At 39.0% G+C, this 14,954-nt stretch overlaps 1 protein-coding gene across 3 annotated transcripts in view; it reads left to right on the top strand.

Annotated features, from left to right (window-relative positions):
• Nucleotides 1–13,615, top strand: part of LOC129441439 (uncharacterized) — a 116,729-nt gene extending 103,114 nt beyond the window's left edge. Inside the window, exons 2-4 of one of the 3 annotated variants that reach the window (XM_055201091.2) lie at nt 6,678–6,780; nt 6,871–6,915; nt 10,439–13,615. In XM_055201091.2, the coding sequence (XP_055057066.2) occupies nt 6,678–6,780; nt 6,871–6,915; nt 10,439–12,750 (2,460 nt within the window). In that variant the 3' untranslated portion in view covers nt 12,751–13,615. The remainder of the gene's footprint in view (nt 1–6,677; nt 6,781–6,870; nt 6,916–10,438) is intronic. The other 2 variants (XM_055201090.2, XM_055201089.2) reach the window with 2 other exon arrangements.
• Nucleotides 13,616–14,954: the final 1,339 nt, after the last annotated feature.

Raw genomic sequence — 14,954 nt, 5'->3', positions numbered from 1 at the left:
ATTACCTCAAACAATCACCACAGTGTATCGTCTTCGCGGAGTGTTTGTAGCAGTCGGGGGCATTGCATATGTCACATGCGTATCTGCATCTGTGATCTCTTCTATTTGAAAAGCCGGAGTAGCAATAGTCGCAGACGTACCTGCACCCAATAAAGGCTTTCAAACGTTTATCATGAAGTAATGACTATCGGACAGATAGAGAAACACCGTCTTGTAGTGGGGCTTATCTTTGGTCATGTATTTTTCCAACGAACCAGTGCTTGATCTGTGGAAAACTACAATTTTGATGTTTAGCAACCTCTCAAACAATGCGACGTCATTAAACCGTATCATGTCTTGGATTGAAAATCCAACGTCATTTTGCATGGCAGTGGCTATGAGCACTAATTCTGAGTCTGTTTTTTGGGGGTTCAAAAAGTGTGCCAGACAAAGTGCAAAGCATATCTTGTCAGACATATTAGTAGGGCAAAAAAGATTAATTCTATTTCTTTTTATAACCTCATTGTGTGCTAAATCACAGAATTTTCTGCGAGAGCCGCCACCACCGCTTTTGCTTCTGACAATAGACACATTTATTTGCTAAATCCTCAACTATGGGTAATATACTTATGCCGCAATAGTTAGCCTGTCTGGAACCGAGCTGACTTAAACCACATCACTGTGTGAAACTTGCATTACATGTAAAATGGCCCCTACGTTAATAGGATCTCCCAAGGGTTTTTTCCTCCTAGGACTTTTTTTTCTCTCGGCTAAAAAAGTCCGGTTTTTTTTCTCCTAGGGCGTTTTTCAACCCGGGGAGTCAGCCTTCATTGGCTTTACTTAGCACCCTCTTCTATACATTACATTAGTACTACACTCGCTTATAATGTTGATTCATGGCCGCAGCAAATTCTGCTGCTTATGCTATCTGTATTATGTTATGCTATCTGTCGATTTGTATGTGTTTTTCCTTGCTTCTATTAATGTAAAGCTGCTTTGAAACAGTTACCAAATGTGAAAAAGCGCAATATAAATAAAATTGAATTGAATTGAACAGACAATGACGCCCCCCGCTGCACACTAAAACAATCTCCGGAAAAACAAGCCAATTTCAACTGCAAAATGTACGCTTTTAAATATACAAAAACTTCTATCTCGAACATGGAAAGGCTTCTTCGTGATCTCAACTAACAGATTTTGAAAAAAAAAAACGTTCTCATTATCTCGAAAGTTGTGCTGCCGACTTGTGTCACTGGTTTCCGTGACGGGTCACATATACCTTATAGAAACCATGGTTTTACTACAAAAAAAGTGCAACCATGTTTTTGGCTAAATGCAAACAAATTTCTGTAATGAGACAATGGTAAATTTGTGGTTACTCTGGTTTAGCTACAGATACTATAGTAAATCATGGTAAATTTAGTAAGGGATGAGCGTGGTCAACTTATTAATACTTCATGTTTGTGGGTTTTTTGTAAGATTCGGACCAGCTTGTAGAACCCTTTAACTGTATTATCAACACAAGGAAGACACAGTGGTAATAAAATGGAATTTATTAACAAAAGATAAACAAGAATAAATAAAAACACTACTAAATAATACTAAAATACTACTAAAATAAAAAAGAATAGAAAAAGATAAAACCTAAATGCAAAGAATAGAAAATTGAAGTGACTGCGTTGAATTTATAGCAGAATGTTTTCTGTGTCTGGTAAGCTGACAACCTTATTTTAATTAAAGAATTATCTGCTAAACATTAAAGAAATCAGTTATGCAATATTGAAAATCATTTATGGTAACAGTTACTGATAGAATACACCAATGCCATGGTTTCAGGAAAGATTTGGTTGTGTTATATTTACGTTCTGTGCGGTCGAATGAGCTGTCCAGTGGTGGTCCTTCAGCCACATATCAGCTTTTCTGTGCTGCAATGGGGAAAGAGTCAGGTTCAGTTCAACAGCCTTGAACACAAAGTCCTTTAAAATGTGATCTCCGGGAAGCACCAAGGGGATTCTAGCAATTTGGAACATGCAGACACGATCCTGTAGTCAGTGCAGAAGGTCCTTAACAAGTCTGGAACACGCAGATGAAAGTTCCTTGGAGTGTAGGTTTGCTCTTCTGAGCTTCACCTTGTTGCAGACGCAGGTTATTGCCTTTCTGAACGTGAGACTCAAAACGTGGTGTGATACACTTAGTCTCTGGACGCACAAGCCAGAAACTCAGAACTTGTGATCGATCTGGTTTAGTCTTTGTTGTCAAACTCAAAACGAGGAGCTGTAAAATCTCAAAGAGAGATTCAGAAACTTGGTTGGTTTTTTGATGATCTGTTATTGTCTGTCTCAGCGGGAGACTTAGAAGTTGGGTGCTCTGTTGAGCGATGGAGGTTGTCCGGTTTCAGTCTTTTAGCACAGGGCCCGAGACTCAAAACATAGGTGTAATCTGTTAATGTCTCTATTTTCAGGGGTGAGACTCAGAGCTGAGGGTGTTGGTTTGTCATGTTTCAGTCTCTAGCACACAGGCAGGAGACTCCGAACGTAGGATTTACTCTGCTGATTTATCTCTTTGCAGGGTGAGGAAAAATTTACTTTTATAACTTTAGATAAGGAGGAGTTTTTATTTTGATGCTTTTCTGATGTAGAGCCGTGATTGCCTGTTGATGTTAGAGGAAGTCCACAAAAGGTGGTCCACCTCTCTTCACTGTGAGGAACTCATTTGCATTGCGTAAAGTACAGAGTTTAACTTTGTCTTTAGAATTTCATTTATGCATTTTCCACTTACCAAACCCTTTCTGAAATACCATTGGCATTGTCCTGAGTGTAAAAAGTATAAACATGACAGCAAAATGTTACCATATCAAACATACATTCATTCATATGTTAATAACTGTGATTATTTGAACAGTTTAAAACACAGAGATTTAATTCAAAATGCTAGAGTCTTTAAACGAGTGTGAGGTCAATAGGTGATGGTTTTAGTACATTTTGTTGGTGGAAGGGTTGTAAAGATTTGTTCTTTGGTAAGCTAATACTTTGAAAATGCTTTACTTAAGGAATGTTTACGATCATCCTGCCTTTATGAGATGGCGTAGGGGGGGTTGAAAGGATGGGCCAATCAAAACGTTCTCTCCTTCTCCGCTTTGGCACGGAGGTCGCCCATAAAAGATGTTGGTCAGTTGTCTTATCTGATCGACTGGACACTTGCTTATGTTAACCCACCAAAAACAACCCCAAATGTAGCAACTGGGGAGGGGTCTGGAATGCTTTGTTGTACGCTGTTCACTAAAAAAAATTGCCTGGACAGACGTGTGACTAAATAAGGTTTTAGGTGTTCTGTTTGCAATGAAGTCAATTACAGTATTAGAATACCACAAAGCGTATCAAGTATGATGCCTCGTGTGTTTGGGGATGGTCGTTACGTCTTACGGTCTGACGGAAGCACAAAGAAATCAATCGCGTCTAAAGAGAACTTTAAGTGACCAGTTCTAAATGCATCGACTTTAACGACGTAAGGTAATTCAGGGTTTGGATGGGTGAGTAATGCAGTGGAGCAGAAAGCAGACTTGAGAGCTTGAAAAGCTTCTTCAGCGTCAGATGACCATGGTAGAGACTTAGGTTTTCCATGGAGCAGAGATGTGAGTGGGTTGACAATCAAGCTGTAATTGTTGATGAGTTGGCAGTAGAACTTGGCAAAACCAAGAAACCTTTGTAATTCCTTGATAATATGGGGTATGGGCTAGTTTGTGATGGATTAAAGGTGAGAATAAAATAATACTACATGCAATATACAATACATGCAATACAAACAACAACCATTAACCAAAATGAAACAGCCACCGAGGTAAACAGATAATCAAATAAAATATAAAAAAGGTGGCATGGTCATCTAAGGAATGCATACATTAGGATTAGATAAGGATCCTGACCCTGCTGAAAAAAACAGCATCAACCAGCATGGACCAGCATGGGAATTATGCTGGTCTATGCTGGTTTAGCTGGTTGTCACAGCATACCAGCACCAAAACACAACATATGCTGGTATGACCAGCATGGGATGCTGGTGCTAATGCTGGTTTAGCTGGTGCTTATGCTGGCTTGTTGCTGGTTTAGCTGGTGCTAATGCTGGTGCTGATGCTGGTTTGATTCTGGTTTAGCTGGTGTTCACTAGCAAACCGGCACCAAAACACAACATATGCTGGTCTTGCTGGTGTGCTGTTTTTTTCAGCAGGGGAGTGAAAGCAAAAGATTCTTTATTGTCAGAGGAGAGAGATAGATAAGTGTTTAAAAACATTTTCTTTGTTACACAATCTAGGAAAGGACCCCAAATAATAAAGACTTATATGCCGCTTTTCCATTGCATACTGCCCCGCGGTTTGGTTTGGGTCAGGTCAGCTCACCTCACTTTGGCTTGATTAGCTTTTCCATCAAGTTTAGTAACACTTCGGAGTGGGAGGTATTATAGATGTGTCATTATATTTGCACTGCCTATTGCTGTGACATCATACTAGTGAGAGCGTCGATGTACATTCACATATTCATTTATTTTTCAGTCTGCCACAAAATCTAAATTGACCACACAAATAGATGTTTGCACATCGGGTTTATCACTACCTCTGTCTCACATGATACTTTCTGAACAAACACCTGTGGCGCAAGTCGAATGTGCTGCCACAAACTGCAAGTCTGGGAACAAAATTGGTAAAATTGAAGAGAGCACAAACTAGCACTAGGCAAAGCTAATCTTTTACATTATAGCAATGACGCTGCTAGTGACGATTCTATCAGACCAATAAGTGATCTACAGTGTTTTTGCATCACGTTTTGGTGTCAGCTAGGGTCGCTTGGAACCCCGACCGAGGTGGTACTAAAAAAAGTATCGGGTACTACGTAACGGCAACCAGTGGAAAAGCTTACAAAGTAAGCTGACCCAAACCAAACCGTGGAGTACTATGCAATGGAAAAGCGCCTATTGTACCAAATAAAGCTGTAGCTGGCAAAGGTTTAATCTACATGTCAAGGATTTCAGATAATGTTTTAAAGATCTGAAACCAGTATTTGTGTAAAGATTGGCAGGACCAGAACATATGTGCAGTAGTAGCAGAGGCCTGATGACAGCGGTCACACATGGGGTCCACATCAGAATCAATTTAAAAAGTTTAACTTTAGTCTAGTGGGTGTGATGAAGGATTTTACACGGCATTAAACCATGTCTGGCACAGATGGATAAGGAGTGCACACAGCGTAAAATCTCTTCCTATTGTTTTTCTGGAATAATTTCTCCTATATCCTCCTCCCACTGATTTTTAGACATCACTAAGCTTCCATGGAAGGTACAGATTGCTTCATAAAAAAAGTGAAATCATACCCTTTATAATAGGTATTGGCTTAAAGGGATGGGTCATTTTAAATAGAAATGTTTATGTTTATCAGCTTACCCCCAGGCCATCCAAGATGTAGGTCACTTTGGTCTTCAGTAGAACACAAATGCAGATTTTTAACTCCAACCGTTTCAGTCCGTCAGTCATATAATGCATGTGGATGGTAACAAAATCTTACGAATTCAAATTAAACCCGGTGGCTCATGATGACACATCGATGTCCTAAGACACAAAACAATTGTTTTTTGTAAGAAAGCGAACAGTATTATTTTGACCTCTAATACAACACTATCCCCAAAGCAATACGTGCATTCACATCACTGTCTAATTCTTGTAATGTTTAATGGTGGGTTGTAAAACAACTTCATATGTGCATACCACCACCTAGCACTAGGGAAGCTAGGAAAATGAGGGTACGCATCCCGTACAAAATTACAAACCTGCAAATAGTTGCAGAAAAATTTGCAAACACAATGGGTCACATTCACTAAGCATGCATAGGTACAAAGTTGTGCGTGAAATGTTTCGTACGGATGTTTTCACAAACAAATTGTGATTCAACAAAAACTTTCGAATCAAAATGTCTTTAAAATCTAAGCAAAAATTCAAGAAAACCTAAAACCACTCGTACGCAATAATCACATACACTATCATCAAATACTAGGCTATAATTATAATGTTTAAAATAATGTTGATATATATAAAATTTACATGATTAATTACATGATTATATTTTATTATATTTTCTGTATTATATTATACATGATCTATATTATTATTATATCCATTATATTATACATTATTATAGCTCACTATCAATCACTTGATCTTCTGTCTGTTTTATTTTAGATACAGATGCCGGTCTCTGTCATATTAATTAAATATTAACCTCCCAAATAAAAAATGCAAAGCAAAACATAACTTTACAGATAATAAATATGATCATGAATTTCTTTTAGAGCTTTCATGACAAACTGCTCTAAAATTTTCTGTGGACCAGGGCTGCGCTGCAGAAAGCCCTTATATGGAGCTGGATGGGCGTGTTTTATGCAAATTACCAACCTCGTGTATGCGGCTGCTCATGTAAAACACTCCAAATTCACTAACGTAAAAACAAGTATAAGAACAAACTCATGTGAGTACACACGTGTTGTGAATTTGGCGGAAAGTTTTTGTGAGAAGTTCACGTGTGCATATATGATGGACATCTTTAAAACAGACTTAGCACTTGTAATTTAGAATTGGAGTTCTACATTTTTTTATCAACTCTGAATAAAGTAGACTTGTTGGTGCTGGAATAAATTTTTCCTTTCTTTTCAAACAGTTGGACTCTTCTGATATTGAGGAGGAAGACTTTGAGTTTGTTCACCCCAGTCAGGCAACGAACAGACAATTTGATTTCTTTCATCCAAATCCCTTCATTGAAGGTGAGTGCTGTTTGTGTTTGAAATTCACATTTACTGTACATGTGAGTCTCTGTTGAGGCATCAACCTGTTTTTTAACACTTCTCACCCAGGTGATGTTTTCGGAGATGATCATTTCCCAAAGGCTGATGTGACAGGTTGGTAAAAAGATAACCATATTATATCTTCTATGGAGTTTATTTTCCTTTTTGACCACCTGATTTCTTAAACTGCACTACAGTGAAGCAGTGTTGGGAGAGCTACTGGAAAAATGTTTCTCATCAATCTACAAGCTACTCATAAAAACTCAAACAAAAGGCTTTCCAATGTGATGTTTAATACCCAGTATACCCAGAGGAATATGTGGGGTTGGGCACATATTCCTCTGGGCATACTGTTCATGAGACCACTTCAGTTTTGGCTAAGGCAAGAGTCCCCGAGCTGATGGTCAGGACGCTTATGCTTAAAGTTATACACGGCTGCATGAAGTGCTATCGATATGAACTCTCTCTGCATCTGCGGTGGGGTGGGCATGCATTGCGACGGCAACCAGCCTTCGACGCGTGGAATGCTCATCTGATTCATATAAATCACCTCGTGATGGGGTGATTCTAGCACTGTAGCATTCTGGACCAAGTTGTCACGCGAATGTTTGTCATATTTATTGATGTGAAAAAAGTTTGTCTGAAATGGTGTCCAGTTTTCTGGACTGTGGTATTTACGACTGGTGCTTCTCCGTCCTTTGTGCTCTCCCCACAGACCTGCATTCCTTCACAGCGGGGTGTTCAGCGGATCTGTTTCTTTAGACTAAAACCTGATTATTTTAAACTAAAAAGTTTAATCGCTTCACAAGATCCGTGAATCTTTTCATGCTTCGTTCTCTATGTTCACGCGCATTAAAGCTCGCTCACCGGCGGTGACATTAGCACCGGCGGTGCATAGCAATGAAATTGAAGTCCATGCCTGCACACCAAGTGGATAAATGTATATGATAAACAGCAGTGGTCCAAGTACCGAACCCTGGGGAACACCCTGTGAAACTGGAGCTATATCAGATTTAAACCCCTGTATGGTGAGATAGTACCTTCTGTCAGTAATGTATGAGATAAACCAGGACAGAGCTAAACCTGACTGAAAGGATTCAAAAAGGTCATTTGCATTTAAAAAAGATCTTAATTGTGCAGCAACAACCTGTTCAAGGATTTTACTTAGAAATGGTAAGTTTGAGATGGGTCTGTAGTTGTACAGATCGTGGAAGTCAAGGGCTGTTTTTTTAAGTATGGGGGTCACAGCAGCCGTTTTTAGGTCTACTGGAACAATGGCAGAGACCAAACTACAATTTATCATGTGCGTTATGACTGGTACGACCTCCAGTAGACATGACTTTAACAAGACAGTAGGTATAGAGTCAATCTGTCAGGAAGTGCAGTTAGACTTCGTGATAAGGTCAGAAATATCAGCAGATGTAGTGAGATTAAACGAAGAGAGAGGATTTGCGGCTGACTTCAGGATAACATTAGTTTCAACCATGTTTGTAGTATCTACAGAGAATGAATTAGTGACTGACTTAAGTTTGTCCAAGAAGTGTTTAGAAAAATTATTCACCAATAACTCAGAGCCCGATAGAAACAGTTGTGATGGATTAGTGAGTTTGTTAACCATGGTAAACAGAGATTTTGGCCTGCATGTGGCATTATTAATGGTGGTGGAAAGGTAAGAAGATCTAGCCGCAATAAGAGCACCACGGTAATTCAACAAATGTTCTTTCAGGGCCAAAGAATGCACAGTGAGTCCAGTTTTCTTAGAGTGTCTAGGAGCTAGAGTGTCAAGTATATTGGTGAGGGTGTTGTTATAGGTAGTGGTTATTTCAGATGGGCAGTTGGCTAATAAGCAGTCAGTCAGAGCGGATTCTGTTATTGCATCAGAGAGGGCAGATATGTCAACAGAGCAGATTTTACGGTATGTGAGCTTTTTTTTCTCAGCTGGTCTAGGTATTGGAAACCCAAAATTGAAAGATAAAAGTTTATGATCAGATAAAGCAAAATCAGATCCAGCAACACAAATATTATTCAAGCCAGATGTACATATTAGGTCAAGTGTATGACCCCTAGAGTGAGTAGCAAAGTTTACATGCAGAGTTAAACAAAAGCAGTCCAGAACAGACATCAGTTTATCACATTGTACAGTATTTTCATGGATATTGAAATCACCAAGAAAGATTACAGATGAATAACTAGCACATACAAGAGTGAGGAGCTCACTAACCTCAGATAGAAAACCAGAGTGAGGTTTAGGAGGACGGTAAATTAGGATAATAACCAATTTTTTTGCCAGACATTTTCAGTGTAAGATTCTCAAAAGAAACAGTACTATGAAACTCAGTCCTAGATATACTGATACTCTGCCGATAGACTACAGCCAGTCCTCCACCCCTACTATGGAGGCGAGGTTGGGAGATAAAACAATATCCAGGTGGCGTTAGGTGTCCGGAGGCAGACGAAAAAATCCCTTTAAAGATCTTAGTTGAGGGGAAGATAGTTCCAAAGCCATTTCAGGTGACACCGTTCTATTTGCAACCACCGAAAGCAGCGCAAAAAGCCCAAGGAAAATAACCCGAAGATAGTTACACTTCAACATGACCGTAAGCCTACGTAACCCACACTAATGCATTTGAACTACATTAGCCAGAACCATGACAGATCACTATCCGAAACAATCCACAGGAAGGAGGGCTACTGACCATACGGAGGATTGATTACCACAAATGACACAGAGAGTGAAAACTTACTATACCAGATGTCGATAAGGAAGCGGCCAGCAATAAGAGAGGGCTCGTAGTCAGATGGTGTGATAGGATTACAAGGAGATCAGGTGTGTTGTCAGGTATCGCTGCAAGTCCAGTAGAAGTAAATTGACCGTGTATCACTTTGGTTTATTGGTGAGGTACTCTGTATAATCCAGTAAAAATATATCCAGTAGCGTTTTCCGGGAAAAAAAAGTAAACACAAACAAACAAACAAACGAGGTGGTACCAGCATGAAGCGGCAGCACAGACGCGTACTCACACCGGAAGTGACAAACGACAAATGAGGGGGCAAGCAAGTCTCTGAGGAATACTGGTTGATGCGCATTCTTGAAGAAAAACGGATCCGCTGAACACCCCGCTGTAAAGGAATGCAGGTCTGTGGGGAGAGCACAAAGGACAGAGAAGCACCGGTCGTAAATACCACAGTCCAGAAAACTGGACACCATTTCGGACAGACTTTTTTCACATCAATAAATATGACAAACATTCGCGTGACAATAAACACATGCACAGGTAAACCAACGCATTGATTGACATGTTGTAAAACACGCGCAGTCCGGACAGCCGGCTAAAAACCATAAAAACGTCACTCAAAACTGGACAGCTTGCCCAGCTGCTCAGGCACTACCTGTCAAAACATGATTGACAGGGGGTCATAAATCATATTTTGACAGAAGCCCCCGGATAACAACTTCTCATGCAACTGCATTCAAAACTACACTTTTTTGCAAACAGCTGTAATGAAATTGCTAAATATGTAAATGATGAAAGTTGCTTTAGTTAACTCTTCTCTAACACTGAACTTGGCTGATTACACAAGAAAAGGTAATCCATTGTAAGTCAGTAATAACTAATATGGAGTTGTTCTCTCATAGAATGTTTACCAAGGGATCCATTCAAAGGCACGGACCCTTTTGCCTCAGACATGCTCTTTGTCGACATAACAGAAGAAAAGTGTTGTGATGATATATTGATCACTGCAGACAAAAGTCTTCCAGAAACAGTGCACTACCCTCTCCAGTCTGGTGGAAGAGAGAAAGACTATGGTACTTTTAACACTTCGGTCAACCTGCCAGTAGATGCTCATTTCAAACAGTCCACCCGAAAGCTTGATCGCTGTTTGTCCATGCCCAGTCAAAGTACAGGTCTGAAGTCTCGCAGTAATACCTGTCCTGAGGCTGGAACAAGCATAACACCAGGCCAAATTCTTGATGCAGTACAACGAGCTGTAGTAACAGAAGCTGTCAGCCCACAGCTTGATGAAGACTGTGCTTATAAATCTGTCCCAGGTCACAGCTCTTCAGAGTGCGATTCCAGTGATGGTGATGTTGAAGATGAGGAGGAAGACAGGGTACAGACTGGATTGCTGTGTGGTCTGCAGAAGATCATCACAGGGTCCTATACTGAGTTTCCTCTTAGCCCATGTGACACTGAGCCCTACCCAGTCATAAATGATACTGTCAAGACTTTTGAGCATCAAAGTATTATCACTTCTGAAAAATATGCTGCAAGTGACAAAGATTGCTGTCACCCTGAACTTGGAAATGTTGAGACCTCCCCCCTAGACCTTAATAATCCAGGTACTTTGTGTGACATCAGAAGTGACCAGCTCACTGCTTTAGATGCATATGACTATAAATATGGAGACATGTTCTTTTTCACAGTTAGATTAGACCCTAGTAGTCCTGAGCTACATAATCCCAGTCCAGTTTGTCCTGATTCCAACGATGTGAAGAAATGTGGGTCCCTCAGCCAGTTACCCTGGACGGAAAATTCTTTAAGCCTTGAATCTAATGACACAGATACATTTAAATGTTGCACCCCTAAGCCTGAAGACACCAAACACCATAGCCTGATCGGTTACGTTGAGAAATGTGTTGACAAAGTAAAACTGGAGATGGCAGTAAACAGTGCGAAATTAGAATCTGATTATGAAACGTGGAATTTACACACTTCACATCTTACATGCGAGGATCAGATTGCTTGTGAAAGCATACCTAATTCAGATAATAATGACCAATGGAAAGCAAATCAAAGCCCAGATACACATATTCTTGATTCACTAGTCCAGGATACAGAAGTTTTTACACCTTTAAAATCTACAGTTGAAGGCATCTATAGTCTGCTCAGCAACACAGAGGTTTCAGCTACTGACCAGCTTTCTGCTCATGAGAAACTCAACCTTGATGGCAGTGATTCACAACAGCATGAATCACACTGTTCTGAAAGCCTGGCCGTAAGCAAATCTGATCTTCAGTATTTTGACCCATTCAGTCCCCTGTCCACCGAGTCGACTGACTGTGTGTCTAAATTTGATGAAATGTACACCATAAGCTCTCATAATGCTCCAAGACTTGATTCTGGTTACCATGAAGTTGATACTCCAACCCCTGTAAGTCAAGACCCTATGGACACAAGAAAATATAGTTTTTCTCTTCAAGACCCATGTTACCCAACAAGCAAAGAAAGCAATTCCCAGATTACCGATCCATTCAGTCCCAAATCTGTTGATACCGGGATATTTGACTCAGAAACTGAAAACTGTGAGTTTAATTATATGATTAACTGTCAGTCCTTCACTCCTCAACTAGCTTCCACAGATTTAAGTAATCCTGATAAGAAGCCCATGTCTTTCTTTAATACTGTATCCTGTGATGTGCTAAGTGATAATCTCAATGGATCTGAACTTGATGATTGTTACATTGTCTGTCCTTTTCCACAAAAGATAGAAAACTATAGTGCAGATAGCATTGAAAACCGTGTAATCCCTGGAGACGGATGTCCAGTTACTGGAGAAACCAAACCTAGCTCTATGGCATCAAATGGTCTTTCTTCTCAGGCGAATAACTGCAGTTCTGTGTGGAGAACCTCAGAAATAACCCTCCCCAACCCTGAGATGTTTGACTCTGTGAAACATTCTGTCTTTGAGTTTAGTACCACTGCTTTTGACTCTAATGGGCTCAATATAAGCAAACAAGCTGAAGATATTACAAACAACGCTGTAAATGTTACAAGAAAGCCTGACCTTGCTGACATTGACCAATTTTGTTCTGAGCTCAGTAAAATGGTGTCCTCACGTTCATCCGATACTGTGCAGCAAAGTGTGACAGAGATGCTATTTGGCTCTGATCCAAACACATCTAGCTTTTACCCCTGGGATTTTGAAAAGCAGCACCATAATTATTAGTTTCATAATTATTAGTTACAGTTTTGTCTCATGGCTGCATTTACATAATGACTTTTTGTTACTTTCATATTTCAGTCCAAGATGCATGAAGTGTTAAAGTGTAGAAGTGTCCAATACAACTTAGCAGTCAGCCCAATGTAACTTGATGTAGCTCCATTACTAATTTATGGAAGTGTTCCCATTGCATTATTTTTTACTAAATGCCTGTTGTGGCCAAATACTGATATGTAGCATAACGAATAGCATTTAAGCCCTTCTGGGCTTTAAAGTCATGTCTGTTTAAATTTATTTTCGTGTGACATTACCTTACTATTCAGCATTTGAAAGAAGTCATTTTAAAAGTAAATTATTGTAATTTAGTAGTAATATTCATATAAAAGATTACATTGATGTATTCTATATTGTAATTAATATTTATTTATTACCAATATTATTGTTTTTATACTTTGCAACATTATACACCTGTGTGTAAACAATAAGAACAATCAAGTTGTACTAGGAAATTCAAATAATGTTGTTTAAAAAATTATATGATCAATAAAACTGCAAATAAAATGTTTTTTTTTTTCACGTCAATGTAATTTTGACTGCCTTTACTCAAGGACAGTCAGTTTTTCCAGATGCCTTAATTTACAGTCAACCTAAAGTTCTCTGTCATTGTGTCTAAATGCTGCACAGTAAACAGGTTTATTTATGCGTCACCCCACCCTATTGAGTTAAATCTACACTCTTGGAGCTTTCAAACAATATACAGTTTGTCATGATTAGATAAGAATTTATAGGCAAACATTGAAGTAAATGTAGTCGTCCTGCTGGTGGGACAGTGACATTTAGCAGAAAATACATTTTTTGAGGCAGACTCTCTTCATAAATGAATCAATTACTCTCCCTACATAATTTATTTTATAAAACACTGTTGAAATGTCTATTCTGGAGGCTTAGACCTTTCCAACGATATATAGTTTGTAGTGATAGATTAAAATTTACATCAACAATATTAATGCAAACTTAGGTGTCCCGTATTCGGGACGGGACGCTTAACTGTTTAAGATACACATTTAAACCATGATATCAGATAAATTGTAACTTGACGTTGTTTTAAACATTTCAGTCAAAACATAAGGCATAATTATTATTTTCACAAATGTCACTTTAGTCATTTCATTAGTATTTAAAGATCCCGTTGTGTTTACAGTGTGAATATACCATGTGTTCATGTTTCACATAAAAAGGTGGTATTTTCACACAATTTACTCATCTCACTGTCCTAAAAACGAGCTGATGTCTTCCTTGTTCTATGAAGTCTCTCCTTCAGAAATACATAACGAGTTCTGATTGTGTAGCTTGTTTAGTGTGTTATGATTCGAAGCCAGATTTAAGCCCAATTTGCAAGTCAGACAGGTAGGGGTGTGATTGGGTGCAAATCGCAGGGGATAAGCGGGCGATCAACGTTCGCCAATCTGTTGGTATGAAAGAGCCAACAACGCATCAAAGACGCTCGCAGACGCCTCGCAGATGCGTCGCCGACACCAGAAAAAATCTAACATGCTAGATATCTGGAGGTGTCGCGCGACTCGACCTCCTGTGATGTCACGAGCTACAGCCAATCCGATCAGCGGTTGAGGTCACACGGAAAGATGAGCAGCATGTCACCAAGAAAACATTGAACTCAGTTATGAATGCCTGTCTGACGTTTCACATATATGTACCACAACTGCGCTGAGAAAAAGAAACGGTGTAGAGAAATAGCAAACGCTGTAAAACAGCCAGGTGAGCAAATGTTATTATTACATTATCTAAATGTTATGGGGTAAAATGTAAATTAATTGGTCATATTTCCAAATACATGAATATTATAGAAGCTAGTGTAATCCTATTTTTGGGATATGTCTGTAAAATATTATAAAGTGTATAATTCTTTTTACTATAATTCTGTTTATTATTATATATTGTGTATTAGAGGATATTCAGTTACATTACAATCTGCCTTTTGTACCAGCCGAAAAAAGCTTGTAAACCAAGGAATAAACTCTCATATTTAGTTTGAATAGACAAATAAAATAAGTGAAAACAATGCATTTTTTTTATTGATTTTAGACTTTACTGTTGCACAAGTGGACTCACAAACAATAAGGGATATATTAACTTTATTTGGGAACCATGGCTTTGGAATTGAGGGATATTGAAGACCCAGTTCTCTTATC

Source organism: Misgurnus anguillicaudatus, chromosome 2 (genome assembly GCF_027580225.2).
Source record: "Misgurnus anguillicaudatus chromosome 2, ASM2758022v2, whole genome shotgun sequence".
NCBI lineage: Eukaryota > Metazoa > Chordata > Actinopteri > Cypriniformes > Cobitidae > Misgurnus > Misgurnus anguillicaudatus.
Note: the sequence above shows the minus strand (reverse complement) of the source record. Positions and strands in the feature narration are given on the sequence as shown.